Here is a 24,980-nt window from a genome sequence, read left to right on the forward strand (position 1 = left end):
GGGGTTTGGAAGCAAAGAAAGACCGAGGAACGGAATTTTCGGTGTTTTGTCTGCGCGGAAAAATGGGGCGAGAACCAAAAAAAAGAAAGAGGCGGGTGGGAGAGGGGAAGGAAGGAAACGCTTGCAGACAAACCCCTGGATTTTGAAAATCTCCGTTCGCCAGTGAACGGAGCTCGTGATTGGCTGGGCTGGTCCAATATTATTGACATGTGTCGATCAAAGGTAGTTTAATACCTTTTAGTGCCAGACAAAAGGGGAAGACGCGTTCGAAGCTTGGTTCCAAAACGCTTTAACTTCTCTCGCGGAACGAGGATTTAGTCGTCAGCTTCGACAGTACGGTAGAAATCCTGTAGTGGAATGCTTTGGTTTTCCGAAGCCTGCACATTATTGCAGAAGCAAGCGCGACACAATTTGTAGCTGTTCCTTTAATTTTAACATCACTTTCTTGAATACCACATGCGCCAAGGACAAGATAATAAACCACGGGACAGAAAATTCGCACTACTGCGTGGGAAAACCTAGTGATTTCGTCTGGCTTGTTATATGGCAACATGTTGTCGTAGGTACTCTGACATTTCATTAGAAGCATTTTTGTTAACAGCATTTAGAATCTCTGGGTATGATGAATGGTTTGTTTTAGTGTTAGCTGCGGCATGCCAGTTTCTGTCACATATTTGCCTTACCAAAAATTTAGTCGTCTCGTCGCGGGGAATTCTTACGAGGACATTTTATAAACAACATTGACTTGGAGGCCGCCTAGGGGAAGATTATCTTTATTCAGATACTGGTCGAGATTATCGTTATTTCCCCTCTCAGATGTTTGAAGCCTCTCCTGCCCAAATTCCAAAGTTTGCCGAGAAGACTTTCCGTCGTTTGTTTTTGCTGCAGGCGATAACACTCGAACCTATTTGCGGATCTGGCGTTTCCAGCAAACGCTTCTTTGCTGGAATTGCCTTTGTGGGAGTTGACTTACTAATTTTACTTTGTATCGATTCCTGGACAAATGAATACAGTGATCCAAGATTTCGAATCATGCGAGCACAAGGATCACTAACGCGACTGGAATACTTCTCACATTTTAACTTTCTGGCAGATTTGTGCTAAAACTTCACCCTTGCAGTCCTTCGTTTTAGACGGATTGAGTAGAAATATAGCTTGATTATAAATCACCAAATTTAATTCATCGAGATTTCTCCGATCCCACCGTGCGCTCGTTGTTTCAGACATATTTTGACAAGTAAAGTTCATTTTGGTTCAAAGTTCACTTTCGCCACGGAAGGCCGAAGATTTTATTGGTTAATTTATGACAGCCGATGACAGCACGAAATCTCAGTGTGCGCACTCAGGCATGAAAGGCCAAGTGGGCGGTTTTTAAAATCCAGGGGTTTGTCTGCAAGCGTTTCCTTCCTTCCTTTCCCTCCCCCCGCCTCTTTTACTCGCTCCATTTTTCGCGTTGTAATTCTTTGCTCCCGAACCCCACAGAAACGCTTGCTACGCAGGCTACTGGGAACGAGATTGGTTTTCTCTCGAATCCGGATATTTTCCGCCTGCGATCTTTTGAGTTTGCGGCAGAACCGAGCATCGTAATCTTAGATGAAGTACTGACTACAAAGGGCGTCGATGTTTGGGAACTTCTTTAGGTGCGTGGTTTGAACAACACAGCTTGAAACTAAATATCTCATCTCCGAAGAAACCAGATGTCGTCAACAGGAAGTATTATCTCTGAGTGCACAGAGGTGTATAACATTCTAAATCAGGAAAGAAGTTCAATTCTGATCTGCTTCTCGTTGGAGTACGGTCTGATCTGCAGACGGCGAGTTTAGTTTAAGCACTGGATATATCGAACGTTAATTGTAATTGTCGTCTGAGTTTCTTTGCTGTAGTATGATATGGCCACCCCTATTGTCCGCCAACTGTTTATTTTGTAACAATTACGACCAAAGGTTGTTCAAACTGTATGAACAATGGGCCAATTCCATTTTTTATCCGCACCCCCTCCCCCTATTGAGGAGTTATTGAGGGTCTAGGAAATCTGCGAAGAAAGGGGGAGCCTTTCAAGGCCATTTTTTTAGAGGCAACTGTGTCGGCACCTTTTATTTTTGAATAAATTCTGAAGGGGGAGGTCTGTTTGCACTTTGAGATTCCTTTCTTGGGGATAAAAAGTTCACTTTTCTGAGGGCATATAAGTCAAAGTCCCTTAATAAGGGAGGGGGGAGGGGTGGATATTAAAATGGAATGGCCCAATATGGCTGGTGAAGGGCCATTCCATTTTTCATCCAGAGGATACAAAAGTCAATTCCGAAGTGTTTGCTTGCAATAACTGGGGGTGGGGGGGTGGGGGCGGGGGCTATTTAAAACTCAGTCTTATGAACCCAGCAGATTTTTTAACCCTGTTGGGTTTATTAGCTATGAAATAAATTTTAATATTGATTGATGAAAATGAGTTACTTGTACCGGTGTGAAAGCGTGAGTTCAAATAAATGAAAAGTTTCGTTTTTATCATCTAAATACTAGGCTGGGCAGTACCCAGCCCAGTATTATTATTACCCAAGGCTGAACAATCCTAATTATTTACTTCTTTTACGTATGTTGAAGAATGAGAATGATTTCACAGAACATTTCATTAATGATCTATTGCATTTAATTAATATCCACACCTTCTCTGTTGAGGACTGGTCTTTCATTCTCAACCATAAAGAAATCTGTTGAAAACACCTTGACCCCCAAGGAAACCATTAACAATTGACTTAACTCTGAAGAGTTCCACAAGAAATTGGCGAAGCTCTCAAGAATTCCATTAGAAATGGCTTAACCCCTTGAAAATTCTATGTAATTTGAATCTAGATTTCACAACTGAAGAATTCCGCTTTTTTTTTTTGCTCATTTTCCTTAAGAATGCCTGTATTGCTGAACTTGCCTCACAGAGAAGTACACGACTTTCTGCCTTCCCCTGACATATTCCTCAACAGGGAGGGGGGTGGGGGTGCATGTATTAAATGCAATGGCCCAGTTACTTTATTTCTAAAGTTAATTTTTTTTCTTTTCTTTATCTTGGGACTTTTCTTACTTGTACTTCCTTTATATCTTATTTTTATCCAGTTTTGATACGACTAACTAACGAGCATTCATTCCTTGTGGTATATATATTAAAATGATTCCTCAGCATTGCATCATGTGTCCCTACTGGGCGTGATTTTTGTGTCATTAGCATACGCAAATGAGCGCGTGCACATACACAACGCAAGAGATTTCCCTCAAAATAATATACCTGGCGCAAATTTGGACACTGAATTGTCCGTAGAAGTTTTCGTAGCATTGTACGTCTGTACGCTTTAGTTTTATTAATATTGACAATATATGCAAGTTTCAAAAGTTAACAGTCTCATGTAAGGCCGTAGAGTCGTAGAGTGGTAGATCCTTATAGCTTTATATTGCATATTAGAGATATAGAGCTAAAACATAATATTTTATTTATCTAAGCTGCATGTATAATTACAACAACTGTTCATTTATTGTTTTTCGAAACGCAGAGTTATCTTGCCCATTTTTCTTTCGAGTACTTAATTAAATGCAAGCTATATCATTTTCCATGATATGTTACTGTGTTATATATCTTTAAATTTTGCCTCCACTACACATCCGGACACACTAGACAGTGATTAAATTGGGTGCGTTGGCCAGCCAAGCCATCGTCCTGTTTATTCCATCTCAGCATATAATACAAGCTATGAATAAAAAGACAATTGGTAAGTGCACCAAAGCCGGACACGAAAACCCTAAAACCAGCAAGTGGAGAAAATTGGGAACGTGTGCCCCCGACCAAAGGCAGTGGTGCAACCCTCGGGGTTTTAGGGTATCCTTGGTTAACATCAGTACTGTAGAATAATAAACCTAAGTGATAACAATGGGTTGACAGGCCTACACAACTCCTATCCACGTGTCATAGCCGCTTTGAGAGTTTTGCTCGAACTAGTATATCTTTGAGGATCTGCCCCTTTTGTATTGTACGATAGGGGGATCTTTGAATATTTCGCTAAGCAATAATCCTGTTTTTAGGAGGACATTTCACCAGAGTAGAGCCGTTAGAGGTCATAGGTCTGCGTGGTTTCCGCTGCTATCCGCGTGTAATTTGTTGAGTTTGACACCTCTGTTTTTGGCCACGTGCTATTTTTTTAGCTCATTTGACTGCAAGATATGTTTTAAGCTCTCTAAATATTAGCTCTGGAGGGACAAAGTTTGAAATATTCCGTGAGCATGTTGGTTACTTGCATTTTGTATTATTTCTCCGGGCCCGGCTGTTTGATTTACTGTTGCAAGTTATGCTGCTTGTTATCACGGGTGTCATATTTATCTTTGTCCGGCTTCGCCAGAGATAGCTGTAGCTTTCCTTGTTGAAAGCTACGAGTCTGTCTTAGAGAGACGTTCTTATGCTTCTTGCATCAATTTCATCGAGCTTTTTGTCCTTCCAGTTTGTTCGTTCTGGAACTGCAAAAGTAGGTGTTCACGCGCAAGTCTGTGGACCGTTTAGCGTGTTGCTTATGATATTGTGTGGTTTTGTTCAGGCAAAAGCTCTGAATTTAGGAGTTCTTCCTATGATTGTTCATCCAGCTCCACGTTGTGGTTGTCATTGCTTTTATTTGCGATGTTGTCAGGTTTTCTGGAGACTGTTAATAGTCCCTCTTTTGTTAGGAGGCTCGTAGCCTTGTAGATCAGGCAAGACCGCGGTTTCGATCCTTCTGGATCTCATCAGTTGCCGATAGAATGGAGTGGTAGAGACCAATACTCGGTAACACTCCGCACCTGGCATACTTTTTTGGTATTATATACTCGTTCGGCGGATCGAGAATTCTTGATTGTGATTGGTAGTTTTGCCACTAGCGAATGGTGGGCATAAAGTATTCGATCCTATTGTACACAGCTTGACACTGTGTTTTCTATGATGGCTATAACGCTTATTTTCTCCAGCATGTGTGATTTGAATTGAAGGATAAAGCGTAAGACAGTTATGCGTTGCATTTATACGGCATATCTCCAAGTTTTGGAGGGCTGCGTAGAGTATTTTGCACGCATTTCGTATGTTTATCCTTTGTTTTTAGTGTAGCTAATGTACACCTTGGACTCACATGCTGTGATTGGATTAAGTTTGTACTCGCACGTGATAGGACGGGGCCTGCCTGGTAAAAATCAACAGTGATAACAATGGGTTGACAGGCCTACACAGGCTGCGTAGAGTATTTTGCACGCATTTCGTATGTTTATCCTTTGTTTTTAGTGTGGCTAATCTACACCTTGGACTCACATGCTGTGATTGGAGATATGCCGTATAAATGCAACGCATAACTGTCTTACGCTTTATCCTTCAATTCAAATCACACATGCTGGAGCAAATAAGCGTTATAGCCATCATAGAAAACACAGTGTCAAGCTGTGTACAATAGGATCGAATACTTTATGCCCACCATTCGCTAGTGGCAAAACTACCAATCACAATCAAGAATTCTCGATCCGCCGAACGAGTATATAATACAAAAAACATATGCCAGGTGCGGAGTGTTACCGAGTATTGGTCTCTACCACTCCATTCTATCGGCAACTGATGAGATCCAGAAGGATCGAAACCGCGGTCTTGCCTGATCTACAAGGCTACGAGCCTCCTAACAAAAGAGGGACTATTAACAGTCTCCAGAAAACCTGACAACATCGCAAATAAAAGCAATGACAACCACAACGTGGAGCTGGATGAACAATCATAGGAAGAACTCCTAAATTCAGAGCTTTTGCCTGAACAAAACCACACAATATCATAAGCAACACGCTAAACGGTCCACAGACTTGCGCGTGAACACCTACTTTTGCAGTTCCAGAACGAACAAACTGGAAGGACAAAAAGCTCGATGAAAAATGATGCAAGAAGCATAAGAACGTCTCTCTAAGACAGACTCATAGCTTTCAACAAGGAAAGCTACAGCTATCTCTGGCGAAGCCGGACAAAGATAAATGTGACACCCGTGATAACAAGCAGCATAACTTGCAACAGTAAATCAAACAGCCGGGCCCGGCGAAATAATACAAAATGCAAGTAACCAACATGCTCACGGAATATTTCAAACTTTGTCCCTCCAGAGCTAATATTTAGAGAGCTCAAAACATATCTTGCAATCCAATGAGCTAAAAAAATAGCACGTGGCCAAAAACAGAGGTGTCAAACTCAACAAATTACACGCGGATAGCAGCGGAAACCACGCAGACCTATGACCTCTAACGGCTCTACTCTGGTGAAATGTCCTCCTAAAAACAGGATTATTGCTTAGCGAAATATTCAAAGATCCCCCTATCGTACAATACAAAAGGGGCAGATCCTCAAAGATATACTAGTTCGAGCAAAACTCTCAAAGCGGCTATGACACGTGGATAGGAGTTGTGTAGGCCTGTCAACCCATTGTTATCACTGTTGATTTTTACCAGGCAGGCCCCGTCCTATCACGTGCGAGTACAAACTTAATCCAATCACAGCATGTGAGTCCAAGGTGTAGATTAGCCACACTAAAAACAAAGGATAAACATACGAAATGCGTGCAAAATACTCTACGCAGCCCTCCAAAACTTGGAGATATGCCGTATAAATGCAACGCATAACTGTCTTACGCTTTATCCTTCAATTCAAATCACACATGCTGGAGAAAATAAGCGTTATAGCCATCATAGAAAACACAGTGTCAAGCTGTGTACAATAGGATCGAATACTTTATGCCCACCATTCGCTAGTGGCAAAACTACCAATCACAATCAAGAATTCTCGATCCGCCGAACGAGTATATAATACCAAAAAAATATGCCAGGTGCGGAGTGTTACCGAGTATTGGTCTCTACCACTCCATTCTATCGGCAACTGATGAGATCCAGAAGGATCGAAACCGCGGTCTTGCCTGATCTACAAGGCTACGAGCCTCCTAACAAAAGAGGGACTATTAACAGTCTCCAGAAAACCTGACAACATCGCAAATAAAAGCAATGACAACCACAACGTGGAGCTGGATGAACAATCATAGGAAGAACTCCTAAATTCAGAGCTTTTGCCTGAACAAAACCACACAATATCATAAGCAACACGCTAAACGGTCCACAGACTTGCGCGTGAACACCTACTTTTGCAGTTCCAGAACGAACAAACTGGAAGGACAAAAAGCTCGATGAAAAATGATGCAAGAAGCATAAGAACGTCTCTCTAAGACAGACTCATAGCTTTCAACAAGGAAAGCTACAGCTATCTCTGGCGAAGCCGGACAAAGATAAATATGACACCCGTGATAACAAGCAGCATAACTTGCAACAGTAAATCAAACAGCCGGGCCCGGAGAAATAATACAAAATGCAAGTAACCAACATGCTCACGGAATATTTCAAACTTTGTCCCTCCAGAGCTAATATTTAGAGAGCTCAAAACATATCTTGCAATCCAATGAGCTAAAAAAATAGCACGTGGCCAAAAACAGAGGTGTCAAACTCAACAAATTACACGCGGATAGCAGCGGAAACCACGCAGACCTATGACCTCTAACGGCTCTACTCTGGTGAAATGTCCTCCTAAAAACAGGATTATTGCTTAGCGAAATATTCAAAGATCCCCCTATCGTACAATACAAAAGGGGCAGATCCTCAAAGATATACTAGTTCGAGCAAAACTCTCAAAGCGGCTATGACACGTGGATAGGAGTTGTGTAGGCCTGTCAACCCATTGTTATCACTGTTGATTTTTACCAGGCAGGCCCCGTCCTATCACGTGCGAGTACAAACTTAATCCAATCACAGCATGTGAGTCCAAGGTGTAGATTAGCCACACTAAAAACAAAGGATAAACATACGAAATGCGTGCAAAATACTCTACGCAGCCCTCCAAAACTTGGAGATATGCCGTATAAATGCAACGCATAACTGTCTTACGCTTTATCCTTCAATTCAAATCACACATGCTGGAGAAAATAAGCGTTATAGCCATCATAGAAAACACAGTGTCAAGCTGTGTACAATAGGATCGAATACTTTATGCCCACCATTCGCTAGTGGCAAAACTACCAATCACAATCAAGAATTCTCGATCCGCCGAACGAGTATATAATACAAAAAACATATGCCAGGTGCGGAGTGTTACCGAGTATTGGTCTCTACCACTCCATTCTATCGGCAACTGATGAGATCCAGAAGGATCGAAACCGCGGTCTTGCCTGATCTACAAGGCTACGAGCCTCCTAACAAAATAGAGACTATTAACAGTCTCAAGAAAACCTGACAGCATCGCAAATAAAAGCAATGACAACCACAACGTGGAGCTGGATGAACAATCATAGGAAGAACTCCTAAATTCAGAGCTTTTGCCTGAATAAAACCACACAATATCATAAACAACACGCAAAAAAGTCCACAGACTTGCGCGTGAACACCTACATTTGCAGTCCCAGAACGAACAAACTGGAAGGACAAAAAGCTCGATGAAATTGATGCAAGAAGCATAAGAACGTCTCATTAAGACAGACTCATAGCTTTCAACAAGGAAAGCTACAGCTATCTCTGGCGAAGCCGGACAAAGATAAATATGACACCCGTGATAACAAGCAGCATAACTTGCAACAGTAAATCAAACAGCCGGGCCCGGAGAAATAATACAAAATGCAAGTAACCAACATGCTCACGGAATATTTCAAACTTTGTCCCTCCAGAGCTAATATTTAGAGAGCTCAAAACATATCTTGCAATCCAATGAGCTAAAAAAATAGCACGTGGCCAAAAACAGAGGTGTCAAACTCAACAAATTACACGCGGATAGCAGCGGAAACCACGCAGACCTATGACCTCTAACGGCTCTACTCTGGTGAAATGTCCTCCTAAAAACAGGATTATTGCTTAGCGAAATATTCAAAGATCCCCCTATCGTACAATACAAAAGGGGCAGATCCTCAAAGATATACTAGTTCGAGCAAAACTCTCAAAGCGGCTATGACACGTGGATAGGAGTTGTGTAGGCCTGTCAACCCATTGTTATCACTGTTGATTTTTACCAGGCAGGCCCCGTCCTATCACGTGCGAGTACAAACTTAATCCAATCACAGCATGTGAGTCCAAGGTGTAGATTAGCCACACTAAAAACAAAGGATAAACATACGAAATGCGTGCAAAATACTCTACGCAGCCCTCCAAAACTTGGAGATATGCCGTATAAATGCAACGCATAACTGTCTTACGCTTTATCCTTCAATTCAAATCACACATGCTGGAGAAAATAAGCGTTATAGCCATCATAGAAAACACAGTGTCAAGCTGTGTACAATAGGATCGAATACTTTATGCCCACCATTCGCTAGTGGCAAAACTACCAATCACAATCAAGAATTCTCGATCCGCCGAACGAGTATATAATACAAAAAACATATGCCAGGTGCGGAGTGTTACCGAGTATTGGTCTCTACCACTCCATTCTATCGGCAACTGATGAGATCCAGAAGGATCGAAACCGCGGTCTTGCCTGATCTACAAGGCTACGAGCCTCCTAACAAAATAGAGACTATTAACAGTCTCAAGAAAACCTGACAGCATCGCAAATAAAAGCAATGACAACCACAACGTGGAGCTGGATGAACAATCATAGGAAGAACTCCTAAATTCAGAGCTTTTGCCTGAATAAAACCACACAATATCATAAACAACACGCAAAAAAGTCCACAGACTTGCGCGTGAACACCTACATTTGCAGTCCCAGAACGAACAAACTGGAAGGACAAAAAGCTCGATGAAATTGATGCAAGAAGCATAAGAACGTCTCATTAAGACAGACTCATAGCTTTCAACAAGGAAAGCTACAGCTATCTCTGGCGAAGCCGGACAAAGATAAATATGACACCCGTGATAACAAGCAGCATAACTTGCAACAGTAAATCAAACAGCCGGGCCCGGAGAAATAATACAAAATGCAAGTAACCAACATGCTCACGGAATATTTCAAACTTTGTCCCTCCAGAGCTAATATTTAGAGAGCTCAAAACATATCTTGCAATCCAATGAGCTAAAAAAATAGCACGTGGCCAAAAACAGAGGTGTCAAACTCAACAAATTACACGCGGATAGCAGCGGAAACCACGCAGACCTATGACCTCTAACGGCTCTACTCTGGTGAAATGTCCTCCTAAAAACAGGATTATTGCTTAGCGAAATATTCAAAGATCCCCCTATCGTACAATACAAAAGGGGCAGATCCTCAAAGATATACTAGTTCGAGCAAAACTCTCAAAGCGGCTATGACACGTGGATAGGAGTTGTGTAGGCCTGTCAACCCATTGTTATCACAAGGCTTTATACAGCGATATAATAGCAATAAGAGAACTAAATAAACGTACAACAGTGGATTACAACTGATGATATTATTAAAAGAAAACCAAACTTAACCTAAACACGGCAAAGGCTGGCCATAGAGTGTCTCACCTCGCCAACTGTCACCGATTACAAACTCAAATCCCACTATACACTGCGGACCTCAAACCCGTACCCAGCCCTCTGGTCCGTGCCGGCAAAATAGTAATTTATGCTAATTTAAGATCATCACAAATTACGTTTTATAACCTCTATGGTACAGCCGTAGAGTCGTAGAAATAGGTAATGTATTTGTTTTGCTTTTACTGCTACATTTATCCCATTGTTCTTGTAGGTGCAGCCGAAGCATTTATGTTCCATGTATAAAGTTGTACCCACTTTTACGCATTTACTTCGCTACGCCTTTACTGCTGAACTGCTCTACGCCTGTAAGGCTCTACGTAGAGTTTGAATGAACCTTTCCTCTAAAGTTTACTTACACTGTAAAACTCTCCTCAAACGACTTTATTAATTGCAGGGTCAGACATTGGGTCCAAATTCTATCAAATCTTTTTTTTCCCATAGGTGATGTTTCCATAACATCCTTTATTTTCTATTATACAGTTTGAGGGACGCTTGTTCTTCTCATTATTGTGGTACCATACATTACGCTACAGTGGAAATTCATCCCTTGATTTCAGAGTTACATTATCGCTTTATTTAGCTGCCGTTACGTGCAGAAATAGTTTGTGAACTCATTACAAAGTTACAAAGCTACCTGGATGTAAATGGATCGTGATCAGAAATCTGCAGAGTTTACTTGCGCCACATTGAGCATCTTTACTACAAGGTTTGTATTGTAACCTTAAAGGAATTCCTAAATGTTTTAATGGGAGGAGTAGTGGCCTAATGATAAGTGGGCTGGACTGCAGGTTGAACTTGACTAACCTCAAACTACATAAAATATAAGCAGTAAAAAACTGTTTTATGCAAGAAAAATGAATGCTTTGGTTAACTTTTAATCGTGGGTTAGCATTAAGGTGGCTCAAAACAGTTTCCAGCAGTTAGATTAAGATGGGTCATTCTAACCACTCTTTATCACTGAATGCTACAATCATGGTGTCAAGAAACTGCCCAATCATTGGTGAACACGTTGTTATCATTTTCTTGAGAACATTTTCTAAAAACACCCTTAATTGCAGCTTTGAGGGCTTATAATTCAAAAACGGCACGGTGAATTTTTTTATATTATTAAATTTTAATAAGCACGATAAGACGCAACTTTTGGCAAAGTTTTAAAAATATCTGTCCATGGGGTTCAGAGCCACCTTAAATTTTTGAAACTTTAAGGGGGCTCTGAACCCTATGTACAGAATTTTTTTAAACTTTGCTTAAAGTTGCATCTTATCATGCTTATTAAAATTTGATAATATAAAATAATTTCACTATGCCATTTTTGATCTGGTTGTTGTGCAAGGCATGTTGTTCTCTTGGGGCCTGTCTTCACCATACAAGGTGGGTGGGGAACCCTTTACTGGACTATAATCCCATCTAGGGGGACATAGAAATACCCCTAGCTTTGCTTTAAGACAATTTTGACCTGATGGGTTCAAAGTCTCGCATGCAGACTTTACCCCTTACGTACGTTTGATTTGATACTATATCTAGAGCAGTTTTCAATTGAAGGGGTGCTTGGAATTAAGCTCTAAGTGACTTTTGGAAAATTTTGAGGCAACCAGGATTGAAATACCTACCAGCAATTTCATAGTTTACTATGGCTTTCCCCAGAAAGAACATATCTAGCAATAAATTATTATTACAAGTTCTTTTTAGACAGTGATGAAGACAAGAGTAAACTGCAACCATGGCTTGGAGGTATTTCAATGCTGGTTACCTCAAAGCTTTCCAAAACTCACCCAGGGCTTTATTCCATTTACCCCTTCAGTGTCAGAAAACCAAAACCAGCGTTATTACTGCAGCCAACCACAGATTAAGAGCACAGACAATTCAATGAACCAATCAAAACTCAAAGTAAATACACGTAGCTTGACGCATAGTGGGATGAAAAGGTTCCCTGAGTTTAAGCCAATTATGTGGTGTAGTAATGCAAAGCCGATAATTATTAATGTAAGACACTCAAGCAAATACTGCTGGGCTTCTGACTGGCCATGTGATAAGAACCCGGGATGAAAAGTACATGTACTTGTGAAGTGCTTTACACAGAATAAATTATGACTGTCATTCTGTTTCTAGATTGATGCTGAGCTAATAAATGACGAGGAAAACAAGGAGACTGGTTAGTACCGTACTCAATTCCTGCCATGTGAAAATTATCCTTGGGTACTTTTCTGTTTTTTTTTGGGGGGGGGGTGTTGTCTGTGGATTGGGAGTTGCAATGTGTTCTGTAAAATCAGTTTAAGGGTTTACTTGGCTGGCACATCTTAAGAAATTTGTAGCTCAGAAATAAATGTATCAAAGGAAAGGAAAGGTGCAAAATATTGCAATACTTATTGTCGATGACTATCAGGGCTGTGCTCCAGAAGTGCCTGGCTGCCACAGGCTGCTAACATTTACCTCAGGGTGACTAGAAAAACTTACATTTTTCATATACTGTAAGCTTAAGTGCTGGGCGCCTAGAGTTCATGGTTAGCAACCTTTGGGCCCCTTGTAATTTTTCCTAGACCACAGCCGTGGACCATAGTGAAGGGGAGGACCAACTTTAAGTTTTTGGAGCTAAACTTATCACAGTACATCAATGTACTCAGTAATTAATTCTATCAATGTACTCAGTAATTAATTTGGTCCTTACTTATGCAGAAGCAGATAAGGACTCAACAGAGGGTGAGAAAACAGAAACGGAACAACCAGCTGAAAAACAAAAGACACTTCAGACCGTATCCGAACTAGAGCCATGCTCTACAATTGATCGCTGGTTCGAAGCTCGTGATCTGATGCTCATGTCACATTTACAGGAGACCATCCAACATTCTGACATTCCAACGCAGGTTTGTGTAACAACATTTTGGCTACCCTTTGATTGATATTGGACTACTTTTGAAATAAATAATAATATTTAGAGAGGAAGCCTCATCAGTCCAAGCTGGGTTTCATGCAGATGATCCTCTATCCTTATTGAACTGGAAATTGGAAATGTTGAGAGTGGGAGAACCAGGAGAAAATCCCTCGGAGCAAGCATATGGTACCAGGCCAGAATTGAATCCTGGCCACATTGGTGGGAGGAGAGCACTCTTACCCATGCGCCAACCCTGATCCCCATTTCAAATGGGCAATTGAAATGGAAGAACCATTAGAAGTAGCATTGTCAAGCGCCACACTAACCTGACAAATGGCATCTCTGTCTGCAAAAGGTCTTGCAATTTTATTTGCAAACTTAGAAACCATTGATAATTTCCCAAAAAATTATCATAAATTTATCAAAAGACGTAAGTAAGTGGCACTGGTATGTTTTAATTCTCAGCTTACTTGAACTAGAAACTTATATCTCATTGTGTCCATATGTTTTCCACAAGCTTAGTATTTGTGGTTACTGAGCTGAGTTTTACACATGTGGTAGATAAAGCAGTAGAAGAAGTGATATCAGACTAGTCTTGTGTTAAGACTATCTGGTGTTCATACTGCTGCGTGTTTCATGAGAGTTGGCCATGAGAGTTGAGAGTTGGTTTAGTAAATGAAACATACTGTGTAGAATTTCTTGCCCAGTATTGTAATAAAACCAACTCCTACAGTCATTTATTTGTTTGCTTTTCTCTTTCACTGTTGTTCTTAGGATTTTTTTGCAGTAAATTTATTTTATTCTTTTTCTCTCGTTTTCTGTATTTGTTTTGTTCATTATTAATTACCATACTCTGGAAGATACCTGCATTTATTAGCTAAGTTAACATTTAAAATTTTAGGAAAATTTAGGAGCTCTTCTCTTTTGTCAGAAGTTTGAAATGTTATATGAATTCCATATATTTTTTATTTGTTAATTTATTAATACATTTCTTAATGCCGTTGCTGAGAATTTGATACATGTAGTTCATCAATACAAAATCAACTATTTGACGATTGTCTTTATTCTCTGATGATCTGTGTTGTTTTTGCGCCATTCTGTGTGATATAATGCCTTTTTAGTAAATGCAGAACAGACAGATACCAGTAATATCATGACTTATTATATGGCTAGCTCCAAGAGTGGGCAAGATGAGCCAAATCCTACACTGTGATTGGCTACCCCGGTGGGCAAGATGGGGCTATCTTGCCTGCCGGGGACTACGTACTGTGTCCCGCTAGAAAATTTCCCTGAAAGCCATATAATGAATCCTTTATTGCCTAAGCTTGTTCGATCAAGCTGGCTGGATATTGGCCTTGTTCTATTTTTGCAACTTTACGACCTTCACTCCGTCTCAGTCCAGAAACACCCGAAATAAGAACTTGGCCAATATCCAGCCATCTTGACTTCATGCTCGGTCAATAACCCGTATTTATTATCCAACTGCAGCAAATACTATCCAAATAACAGTACAAATATACAGCGATTTTGTACAGTTATTTTTACAGTAGAAAACCTGTTTGCCATACAGGTTGGCGCACACACCCAAAACTGTCACACTCTCCTTCTTTCATTGATGAATTGTTTGACTACAGCAGGTGGATAACAAATCTCTTATTAGATGCTTTGGTGTGTACATGTAGTATCGCTTTATATTTTTATTCTATGTTTGTATTTTGACAAGTTGTGCTGTATTTTGACGAGCCTGTAGCACAACTTGTAAAACTATACAGCAATACTATACACCAAAACATCTCATAAGATATATGTTTCTAACAGAGCGCAACATCATTCTAAAAATTGCATTGCATTTTTTGAAATTGCTTTTCAGGGTTTAATGCAGTAGAGACAGTATGAGAGAACCCCAGAACAAGAAAAGATTGAGAAGAGAAGACAGGTATTGTAACCAGAATAATTTCTGTTGGCAGGTGGATGGACCTCCTGGAATAGAAGGTGGTGAAGGGGTTTGTTGGGGGGGGGGGGGGAGGCATGGATGAAATCATTTATGGTGATCACATTCATGGAGATCTAAAAAAAATGCTGCGTACATTTTTATTGCAGTTCAACAAATGCTCTGTGCGGTAAATGTTTATGATTGGTCAATCTGAGTGGTCTTGTTCCTCTACAGTGGTCATACAGTGTATGTTGTGCAGGAAAGTCATGCTTGGATGCTATGTTGTCGCTGTTTTGTTACTTAGTGTTACTGTTTTGAGAAGTAATGTGTGTTAAGGGATGAAGTCTGCATATGAACTAAGTAGCCCATCAGACCGTAGCTTATCTCTGGTTCCTGTAGTATGAAGAGACTAGGAGTGTTTCTACTCCTCCCTGGATAGGATATTAGTCCATCAAAGGAATACCCCGCAACATTAAATTTGTCGGTACCCATTTATACACCTGGGTGGAGAGGGGAACTCTGAGAGTGAAGTGTCTTGCCCAAGGACACAACACAATTTCTCCAGCCAGAGCTTGAACCCAGACCACTCAATCCAAGAACAAGCGCAGTAACCGTGAGGTCACTGTGCCTTCCTATTATGTGTAGTGATGTGAAACCAGTTTTGTCCCTGGTACCTATCCTCTTTTTAAAGGAGGTAGTTACTTGAATGATTCAACAGTATCCCTTTTGATCCCCGTCATTGTTGTTTTATCTGAATTCCAGGTTCCATTCCACATGCATATAAACCTTGAGCTGTTGGAGTGTGTCTATCTTACTTCAGCAATGTTAATGGAAATCCCTTGGATGGCCGGTATGTGTTCAAAACAAAACATTCCAAGTATTGTTATGTGCAAGTCCAACAACTTAGGGGCAAGAAGTAAAAATGTAGAATTTGTAATATTCTATTTCCTGCATTGTGGGATAGATTTACTAGACAAACAAACCGACTGTGGCCCTATCAGCCCTCTCACTAAATCTGGCTTTGATATCAGGAAGATCTCTTCTGTTTTTTGTTTGAAGTTTGGTGTATTATATTATATCTACTCTACACTGCATGAGAAGGGACTTGCAAGACTAGCGTAACTTTTCTGCTTGGTTTTTTTCTTTCAGCCCATGCATATGACTACAGACCATGTATTTTTAGCAAGAGTTTCCACTATCAGTTACAACAAAGAGAAAAGCAAACTTTAGTTGGTTAGTACATGAAGCTGTTTTTCCTTGACTTGTAAATTTGCTGGCCATTTGTTCCTTAAATGGAAAATGTTTTGTCACTACAGGAAACAGTCGTGATAAGTGTTTTCCCTTGACGTCACCGTATGACCAATCTAATAAATAAACTGAAGTCTTATTTTATTTTGGAGAACATCAGTCATGCTTATGTTTGTTGAAAATTAATTCTCAGACTCATTGTAATGAGTTTTAAAATAGAAATAATTCATCAAGTTTAAATAAAGGAAATCATGACCATGATGGTGTTTGGATATCTGATCTTTATTAGCATAGATTTTTACGATTTCATTTCTTTGTTTTCTCCTTAGTTTTAGTTTCAATTGAGAAGATTATATCAAACACTTAAGACAGTTAATTAGACCAAATTTTTAAACACCTTGAAGTTCATCAAAAATACTCCACTACACGTCATATTTTCCACTCTCTTCTCAGTGTTTGGAAATGTGGTCAAACATGGTCTTTTGTGTTTGATATATTATGAAAAAGACACTTCTTAATTTCTGTTTTCGTGTTCATGTTGGTAAGTTGTTGGATGTTTTGCAGTCTATTTTCATGGTATTTAACAGGCCACTGACTTACATACTTCTTAATTAATTCCAGGTCCTCCAGAGAGCATGCGTGAACATGTAGTGGCTGCATCCAAAGCCATGAAGAAGGGAGACTGGAAACAGTGCAAGGACTACATATTAGCTGTTAAGGTAACATGAAACTGTTGGAACTAAGTGAACTTAAAACCAATCTTCTCCTAAAAAAAACTAATTATTGGTCGGGAAAGAATGCGGGAATCTCAAATATGACAGATGTTTTCTTCTAACCGGGAAAACATTAATTGAAGGGGTGCATGGAATAAAGCCCCCAAGTGACTTTTGGAAAATTTTGAGGCAACCAGGATTGAAATACCTACCAGCAATTTTCATAGTTTACTCTAGCCTTGCCTAAAAAGAACTAGTAATAAATTATTATTAGAGTTCCTTTTAGACAGTAATGAAGACAAGAGTAAACTGCAACCATGGCTGGGAGGTATTTCAATGCTGGTTACCTCAAAGTTTTCCAAAAGTCACTTAGGGCTTTATTTGTTACATCCCTTCAGTTTATAAGTTATTTTCAGGAAGACCAGTTCTTCTATGGGTGACTCAGCAGGACAAACTAATGTTGTAGTGATTATTTTGTGTGAACTACCACACAAAACTAACCAGACGTGACATTCAGTGTGACCCGCCTCAAACAAAACCAGATTTCACTGTCCTGTAAAAGTTCATTTCTAGTTGACTTTGTGCTTGTTTTTTTGTTGGTTGTTTGGCTGCCTGGATTGCTTGGTGAATGTTAGATTATCTTTCTTTCTAATAATAATAATGATAATGATAATGATATTGATAATGATAATGATAATGATAATGATAATAATAATAGTAATAATAGTAGTAGTAATAGAAATAATAATATCCATAACAAAATTCGTGATCGTGATTGGTTCTCCGTACACCAATTTGTCACGTAACTGGCACGGAATCATGTGGATGTCCAATTACAGGTATCCAATTTGAACTTTTTGTAATTGGATACCCAAGTAATTTGCACGTCAATTATGTTTGCTTCAGTGCCTTCCTTTGCAAAGTTTCCCACAGCTTTCAAACTCATGAAAAGCGCTACAGACGTGTTCGCTCAAAAGAATTTCTCAAAAGACATTTTTAATTGCAAAACTTTGTGATAGATACAATTATTAATTAGTAATTGGACCTCGTGCTGTACAATAAAGAAAAATTCATGCTCGTGATTTCAAACCAGCCTTGCGCTTTGCGCTCATCCGATTTTGAAATTACTTGAGTGATTTCTCCCTGAATTGTACTCCACCTGGTCCAGTTACTGTTAATAATAATAATAATAATTATTATTATTATTATTATTATTATTATTATTATTATACCCAGGATAACCCTTCACTACAAAGTACTGTTATCAATGGGGTCCTGACTGACTAAGAATTAAAAAACTAATAAATAAGAATTATTGAGATAATAATTATATAAAATAAGATACATATTAAGGCAAAAATACACCAAGTTAAAAACCGTTCTCTGTGGCATGATAGGTATGGAAATTGTTTCGCCAAACAGAGCAAGTACAAGAAATGTTGCTAAGGTAAAGTCTGTTTTTAGCTTCCGCCTTTAGGTCTCAATGTAAAAAATCGGATGTATGATCAAGTGCATAGTAGATATGAAAGTGACATCGATCATCAAATAATGTGAAATTGGCTTTTCTTTTTTTCTCACAGGAAAATTCAAGAGGAAAGCCTGAGAACATATTTGTTCACATATAACAGCGTGTATGACTCATTGAGGTACTTAAACATTTAGAAGAATGGGGAAAAGTAGCAATGCATGCAATGTTTACAATACACACTACCTCCACTGGAAAAACTTGTGCACCATATTCTTGATGAAAATCTCTGTTAATTGTTATGCATGACTTTCACTAGGTAATGTCAAAATCAAAATTAGTATTCCTTCTTGAAAGCATCCTGTTTGCTTTATTTTGCTCTGAATATCACTCATAAAGGTGTATTTCTATCCAATTTTTCCACTTGTGTCACAGCCGGTACAATTCTGTGATTCCTATGACAACCAGCACAAAAGCAAGGCATTAGTCATGAATAAGCTGTGATCCATTTATAGGAGCACTTCACATCTTATATAAGCCCCGCTAGTATAAATGGTCCAGTTTACGTCTTATGTAAGCTGCAGCTTGTGGAAGCCGAGGTTTATTTTTCTCGTATAAATGGCCAGTTATCCAACAATCTTTATCCAGTCTATTTGTGATTGGTGTGCCAGTGTCAGCTCAAGTGTTTATTTGTTGTCTTTACTTGTAGTTTGTATACATTGGCTGAAATGTTTGATTTGCCTCCGTCTGTGGTGCACAGCACTATCAGCAAAATGATCATCAATGAAGAACTGCAGGTTTGTGATATTGTTTCGTTTTTAATTATTAATATTATTATATGACTTGTTCTGGTATCCAATATTACAGGCGCTCTGATTGGCTAATCATAGGGTATTATTCTCCTGTAATGCCCACGAGAATTACCTTGACTTTGTTGTGTAGATCTCGCTATTGCTTTGTCAATACAGCAAGGTCTCAGTCTGAGATTTTCCCGTAAAGACCTCACTCTCGGATTATTATTTTCACAGTCAAGCAGTTTAATAAGTAATTTGTAACTATAAATCAATCTTTACATCTGCACAGAGAAAGCTACACATGTAAGACTTACCACTTGGGATCAGGGTCTGAACCCCATGTCTTCTAATCTTGCTTAGAGCCCTCTGTGATAACCATTTAAGGTTTTGCAGTCCACCACTTAACTGCAAAGTTTCCTAAGATGTCAGAGAATTGTAATATAAAACAATTTTCCTCTGTGTCTAACTATCAAATGTGATTATTGTGCTTCAAAGCTGGAGTTTAAATGGAATTCACCAGAGAAAATCAAAACAGGTTTCTGGGGAATTGTTATAAAACCATGCTATCAGTGGAATTCTGACATATTAACCCGCACCAACAGGCTTCACAAGCCCGTAGTTTTTGCCAGCAATGTCACTGATCGTATGCTGGTAAGGGTAGGCTCATATCATAACTATTAAAAATTGTTTGTTTTGTTTGTTTTAATTGCTTTGTTGAGTGGTCATTAAGAATTCAAATTTCAAGTCTAATAAAGGTTGTGTTCTCACTCCAGGCCTCTTGGGATGAGCCAACTCAGACAGTTGTAATGTGCTGAGGAGCCGAGCCTTCTCTCCTTCAGAGCTTGGCACTGCAATTAGCTGATAAGGTAAAATCTGAAATACTGTAGTCTATTAGCCAGGTGTTTCATTAAGGGTTGGGCACCGGCAAATTGACCAGCTGTGAAGACTATTTTGACCTGCTGGTTTGATCACCTAGTGGAAAGTATTTCTTATAAAGAATTTCAGATCAAATAGTTTTGCCCACCTGTGAAAGCCAGTTGCCCTGACCTGTTGAAAACATTAATGAAACCCCTTCTATTAGCTTTTCAACTTACAGCTTATCAAACAACTTTAATACAGAGTGTTTACGACTTGTTTTCAGGTCAGCACTTTGGTAGAAAACAATGAGCGTATTTATGACACAAGACATGGAGGATTCGTTCAGTTCAAGGACAGACAAGGTATGAACTGCTTAGAGTACTTCTTTTCCTCTTGGGAAAACTTTTACAGGTGTCTCTCACACTAAGTCTACATATAGTGCTTAATGTTTGATTATTTTGCCTGTGAACAGTTTGCTAGTGTGACAAAAGGCTTGAGAAACGCAAGACCCCTTTCTGGGCCAGTGTTATTTCCAGATAAATGGAGACTGTTAGTGCAAAAGGCATAACCCGTATTACTCAATGAGTATTTTAGGAAGCCTTTTTAATTTTTTAATTGCTTGACTTACCCACTCTCTACTAATTTCCAGGTCAAGGCCGCTATCGTCGACAAATCAGCAACATTATGATCGACAAGTACAGGCCAGAAAAACAGGACAGGCAAGATCGGTACAACTGGCAGGAGAGATATGGGTGCCAGTATGACCGGCCTTACCAACAGCCACAGACACAATCATCTTATTAATCTAAAGACAATATGCATAATTTAATCAAGGAACATGGCAACACTTGTTATGGCCTGTCTGTGATTCAAGCTGATACTGTCCTTGTTAACAAATGTGATGAATTTGAGTACACATTAACTAAAATGAACAATGGAATTCCAATTTCTTGATCCAGTTAGGCAGACAAAAATTATTTTGGAAATTTAAAGCTTGAAAAACTGTAAGTGGCAATGAAGTACATTAAATAATATGAACCTAAGGTTTTGTTTTATCGCTACTAAGTGAACAGTTTTTTTGTACAACACCCATTTCATTACAGATACAGATCTTTGTTTATCAAAACAAGGTATTATTTCAAGATATCATGCCAAATTTATCAGCAGAACAGAACCTGGCCTGCGAAGCAAGCATTGCCATGCGAGAAGCTTTTTCCATATTCTGGCTGTGGGCAAATTGGAGTGGGAGCAAAAATCTTTGAAGAAGCAGGGGTTGGTCTTCTCCATCAATATTTTCACTCCCACTCCAATTTGTGTGTGGCCAGAATGTAGACAAAGGCCTTCGTATGGGAGCGCTTGCTGTGCAGGCTATCTTGCACAAAACACCATAGTCTCACAGCTGCCTCTCTTTAACCCACAAGTATAAATGGGTCCTGATGAACTAGTGCTGGGGTAACCCTAGTTAGGACTATCATCGCATCTAAGATTTGGGGTAGAACTACTCCTACTTGCTTCATGCTACAGAAATTAAAATAGCACCAGCCATGTGGACCACTAGGCGTGAACGTGGATTACACCTTTCTTAAAATTTGAGTGTGCAGCACTCTTTAAATATTTGGTGTTAGAGTTGCTGTGTATTTTAAGGCTGGTTTTCACTACTGACAGAGTCGGAGTCATAGCTGGAGCCCTAAGAGTGCTAATGACCAAGTGAAAATTGAAAATCAGTCATAAGCAGAGTCATAAGCTCAACGGATTAGAGTCTTAAGAATCGAGTTTCCATTTTTTCAGATTATGTTTATGACTCGGTCGCTTATGATCCAGTTAAAACTAGATTGTCGGAGTTGGAAGCAGAAGAGGAAGAACCAACCAACTATAAGGCGTCGAATCCAAAATTGTAATTGGTTTATTCTTCTGCTTCTGACTCTGACAATCTAGTTTTCACTGGATCATAAGCGACAAAGTCATAAGCGGAATGGGAGTTCTGCTTCTGACTCTGTCGGTTTGATTTTCACTAGATCATATGGCTCTACACTTCGACTTCATCAACTTCATCGCTACTGAAACCTAGCAGTTAGGGGCAGCACTTATTTGAGAGTGGTGCTCTTCAAAAAACCTCATGACAATTTTGTAAATGGAAACAGACAAAGTTAACAGTTAAATGTAGTCATTTCGAGCTGAAAATCATGGTAATCCATGGCTCAAGGGCCAGTTTCTCAAAAGCCTCGGAAATTTTTCGGGCCCGCACAGCCATTTTTAGTTAACCAGTATTTTAAGACAAAGAGGTGTATATGCCTGAAACTTCTTATATGAAGGGAACCTCTGTTCATAATAAGAATTTGTGCATAAATCAGCTCTTAAGTCATAAGGTTGGAGATTTTGCTGTGGCTTTTCGGGTGCAAAAACGTTTTGGGACCTTGGAGAAACGGGCCCCTGTTGTTTGAAAGCTGCATAGCACTACCTGCCAGATAAATCACTATCCAATGGATAAGTGATAACAAAACAAACCACGCTATCCGGTGGATAGTGATTCATCTGGAATATCATTGTCCATCTTTGAAACAACCCAGGCCACTGGACAGTAAATACTCCTAGAACAATTCAGTCTGACGAAGCTTCATTAATGAACACGATATTGTTGTGAATGAAAGAGATCCTTATTCAAGGGCGGTGCTCTTTATTATTTTTGCCTTTGTATGCGGCTCTCAATTGTGGGAAACAACCAGTTGGGGAGGGGGGTAGGGGGGTAGTGCTCAGTTGAGTAAATACAGTAACCCAGGAGGGAAACAAGGGTATTCTGGTGATTTTCATTCTGGTGTGATCTCAGTATATCACATTGGCCAACATGAGAGCAAAAAGAAAGAAAACTGACTGGAGGCTAGCTTGATAAAAATTATCACCCTTGTATGCAATTTCACACTGATTTTCACTCAAATTTGCTGTATAATTTTTTTGTTCGTTCTTAATACAAAATCAACACATTTTTCCATAGTCTGCACTCTTATTTATAGCCCATAGAGATAATGTCATGAAATGTTCAAAGCTTAACAGTGAAACAGCTCAACTGTGGCTTGTGGTTCCACTTCAGTTTTGAACATTTCACAACACTATAAAAATGTAGACTATAGAAAAGCGTGGTCTGTTTGTTAAGTGACCACAACACAGAACTTCCTTATCAACATTTAATTAAAACAAGAAAAATCAGGAGCTTGGCTCCACTTAATTACATATATAGTTGGTGACTTAAGCTAAATCTCATCAAGTAATTGTGAGATACTAAAAGTTCATCTTGGTACTAAAAGTTCGTCACTATTCTACAATAACTATTACACAGTTGAGATATATATCTAGCAATACAAAGATGTGATAATTTAAAATACTATGAATGTCTCAAATTCAGTTGATTCCTCATATCAGGCACATTTATCTGGTTAATAGAAAGAGATTGGCTTGTTATTATCAACTAAGTTTTGCACTATCTTAATAAAGGGCTGGACCATTAGAAACCAAGGGAGGACAGGTGTGAGGAAAAGTGAGCTCCAAAATTTGTAATTTTCCTTGCAAGCAAACTGGATCATATTTAGATCTAAATTTATCTCACTTTTATATAGATTCTACAGAGCTTGTGCACTGAAGAACACATTTCTGTACAGAACTCAGGATAGGAAAAAATTCATGAATTCATTGAACTATCCCTTCCCTTGATTTTTAATGGTCCAGCCATTTTGTGTATTTTTGAGCGCGCCATTTGCTTTTCAACTCACGAGGAGGACCTCTCAGGAAACACAACAAGGTTTTGATTGGTTAATTTCGATCCTACATCTCGGTCAAGTATTGTCAATTGTTGTTTTTTCATTCAGTTTGCCAGTTTCACGCTTCTGGGGAAGACAGGAAAATTCTGTTCGCACTTGTTTGAGCCGTGTTTGTTAAGAGAGTAATACTTTAAAAGGTAAAAAGCTACGTCCGCTTGAAGTCCTCGGAGTTGAAAGACAATTTTGTTGTAAACATGGCGTATGAAGATAAGCCGAAGCACTGGAATTCTTACCGGCGAAAAAAACAGCTAAGACTAACCGTCATGTCATTTATCTTTCTTTTTGTGTAATTTTTCCTTTGAATTTAGCAGCTCATTAAAGTGTTTTGCCTGAGAAATTTGTGTTGTTTTCAAGTTGAGTTACATTTAAGCTTATTCTCTTTTATTTACTAGCGAGTGACGTTTATTTTTTCAAAAACTCCGTAAAACCACATCTTACACAAGATGTGTTTGAATGTCAAATTACAAACACAAAAATACATCTTATCTAAGCACCTTGTAATGAAGTTGTCAGGCTACTTCATTTAAGCTCAGAAAATCTTCATTTAACATGATTCGTATCCTAAAGCACAAGTCACTGCGATGAAAAACTGTTTTACATGGAATTTTGTATTTTACAGAGTTTCTGTTTTGTTTTCTGCACTCGGTTACACAACAACTACAATCCTAGCAGTTTGTTTATTCGATTAAGTTTGTTGAAAGACAATGGCAATCATTTCTAAACAATTTAAATGTGGACAAAGCAATTGGGATTAGCCTGTTTAATTTGCTTTTTAGCTTTATTTGTTATTCCAAGATTCCCCGCGAGGA

The 24,980-nt window shown here is 39.2% G+C and overlaps 3 protein-coding genes across 7 annotated transcripts in view; 2 read left to right on the forward strand and 1 right to left on the reverse strand.

Moving 5' to 3' along the window:
• LOC145463725 (eukaryotic translation initiation factor 3 subunit C-like) overlaps window positions 1-24,901 on the forward strand; it is a gene marked incomplete at its 5' end in the record, with an annotated part of 85,670 nt that extends 60,769 nt beyond the window's left edge. Inside the window, one exon of the mRNA XM_081447511.1 lies at window positions 23,237-24,901. The remainder of the gene's footprint in view (window positions 1-23,236) is intronic.
• LOC145464280 (uncharacterized) overlaps window positions 1-24,980 on the reverse strand; it is a 212,611-nt gene that overhangs the window by 85,514 nt on the left and 102,117 nt on the right. The window lies entirely within an intron of this gene.
• Window positions 10,640-23,242, forward strand: LOC145464299 (eukaryotic translation initiation factor 3 subunit C-like). Of its 3 annotated transcripts, XM_081448148.1 has the most exons (13): window positions 10,640-11,188; window positions 12,592-12,634; window positions 13,156-13,343; window positions 15,222-15,287; window positions 16,047-16,134; window positions 16,434-16,517; window positions 17,154-17,251; window positions 18,643-18,692; window positions 18,826-18,891; window positions 19,420-19,507; window positions 20,278-20,370; window positions 20,646-20,724; window positions 21,012-23,242. In XM_081448148.1, exons 5-11 carry the CDS (start codon window positions 16,059-16,061, stop codon window positions 20,317-20,319), a joined length of 504 nt encoding a protein of 167 aa, XP_081304274.1. In that variant the 5' UTR covers window positions 10,640-11,188; window positions 12,592-12,634; window positions 13,156-13,343; window positions 15,222-15,287; window positions 16,047-16,058; the 3' UTR covers window positions 20,320-20,370; window positions 20,646-20,724; window positions 21,012-23,242. The 3 variants fall into 3 exon arrangements, with proteins under 3 accessions (XP_081304274.1, XP_081304273.1, XP_081304272.1); XM_081448147.1 differs by lacking the exons at window positions 20,278-20,370; window positions 20,646-20,724; window positions 21,012-23,242 and having other exon boundaries at window positions 12,592-12,678; window positions 19,420-19,574; XM_081448146.1 differs by lacking the exons at window positions 20,278-20,370; window positions 20,646-20,724; window positions 21,012-23,242 and having other exon boundaries at window positions 19,420-19,574.

Source organism: Orbicella franksi, chromosome 12 (assembly GCF_964199315.1).
Source record: "Orbicella franksi chromosome 12, jaOrbFran1.1, whole genome shotgun sequence".
Taxonomy (NCBI): domain Eukaryota; kingdom Metazoa; phylum Cnidaria; class Anthozoa; order Scleractinia; family Merulinidae; genus Orbicella; species Orbicella franksi.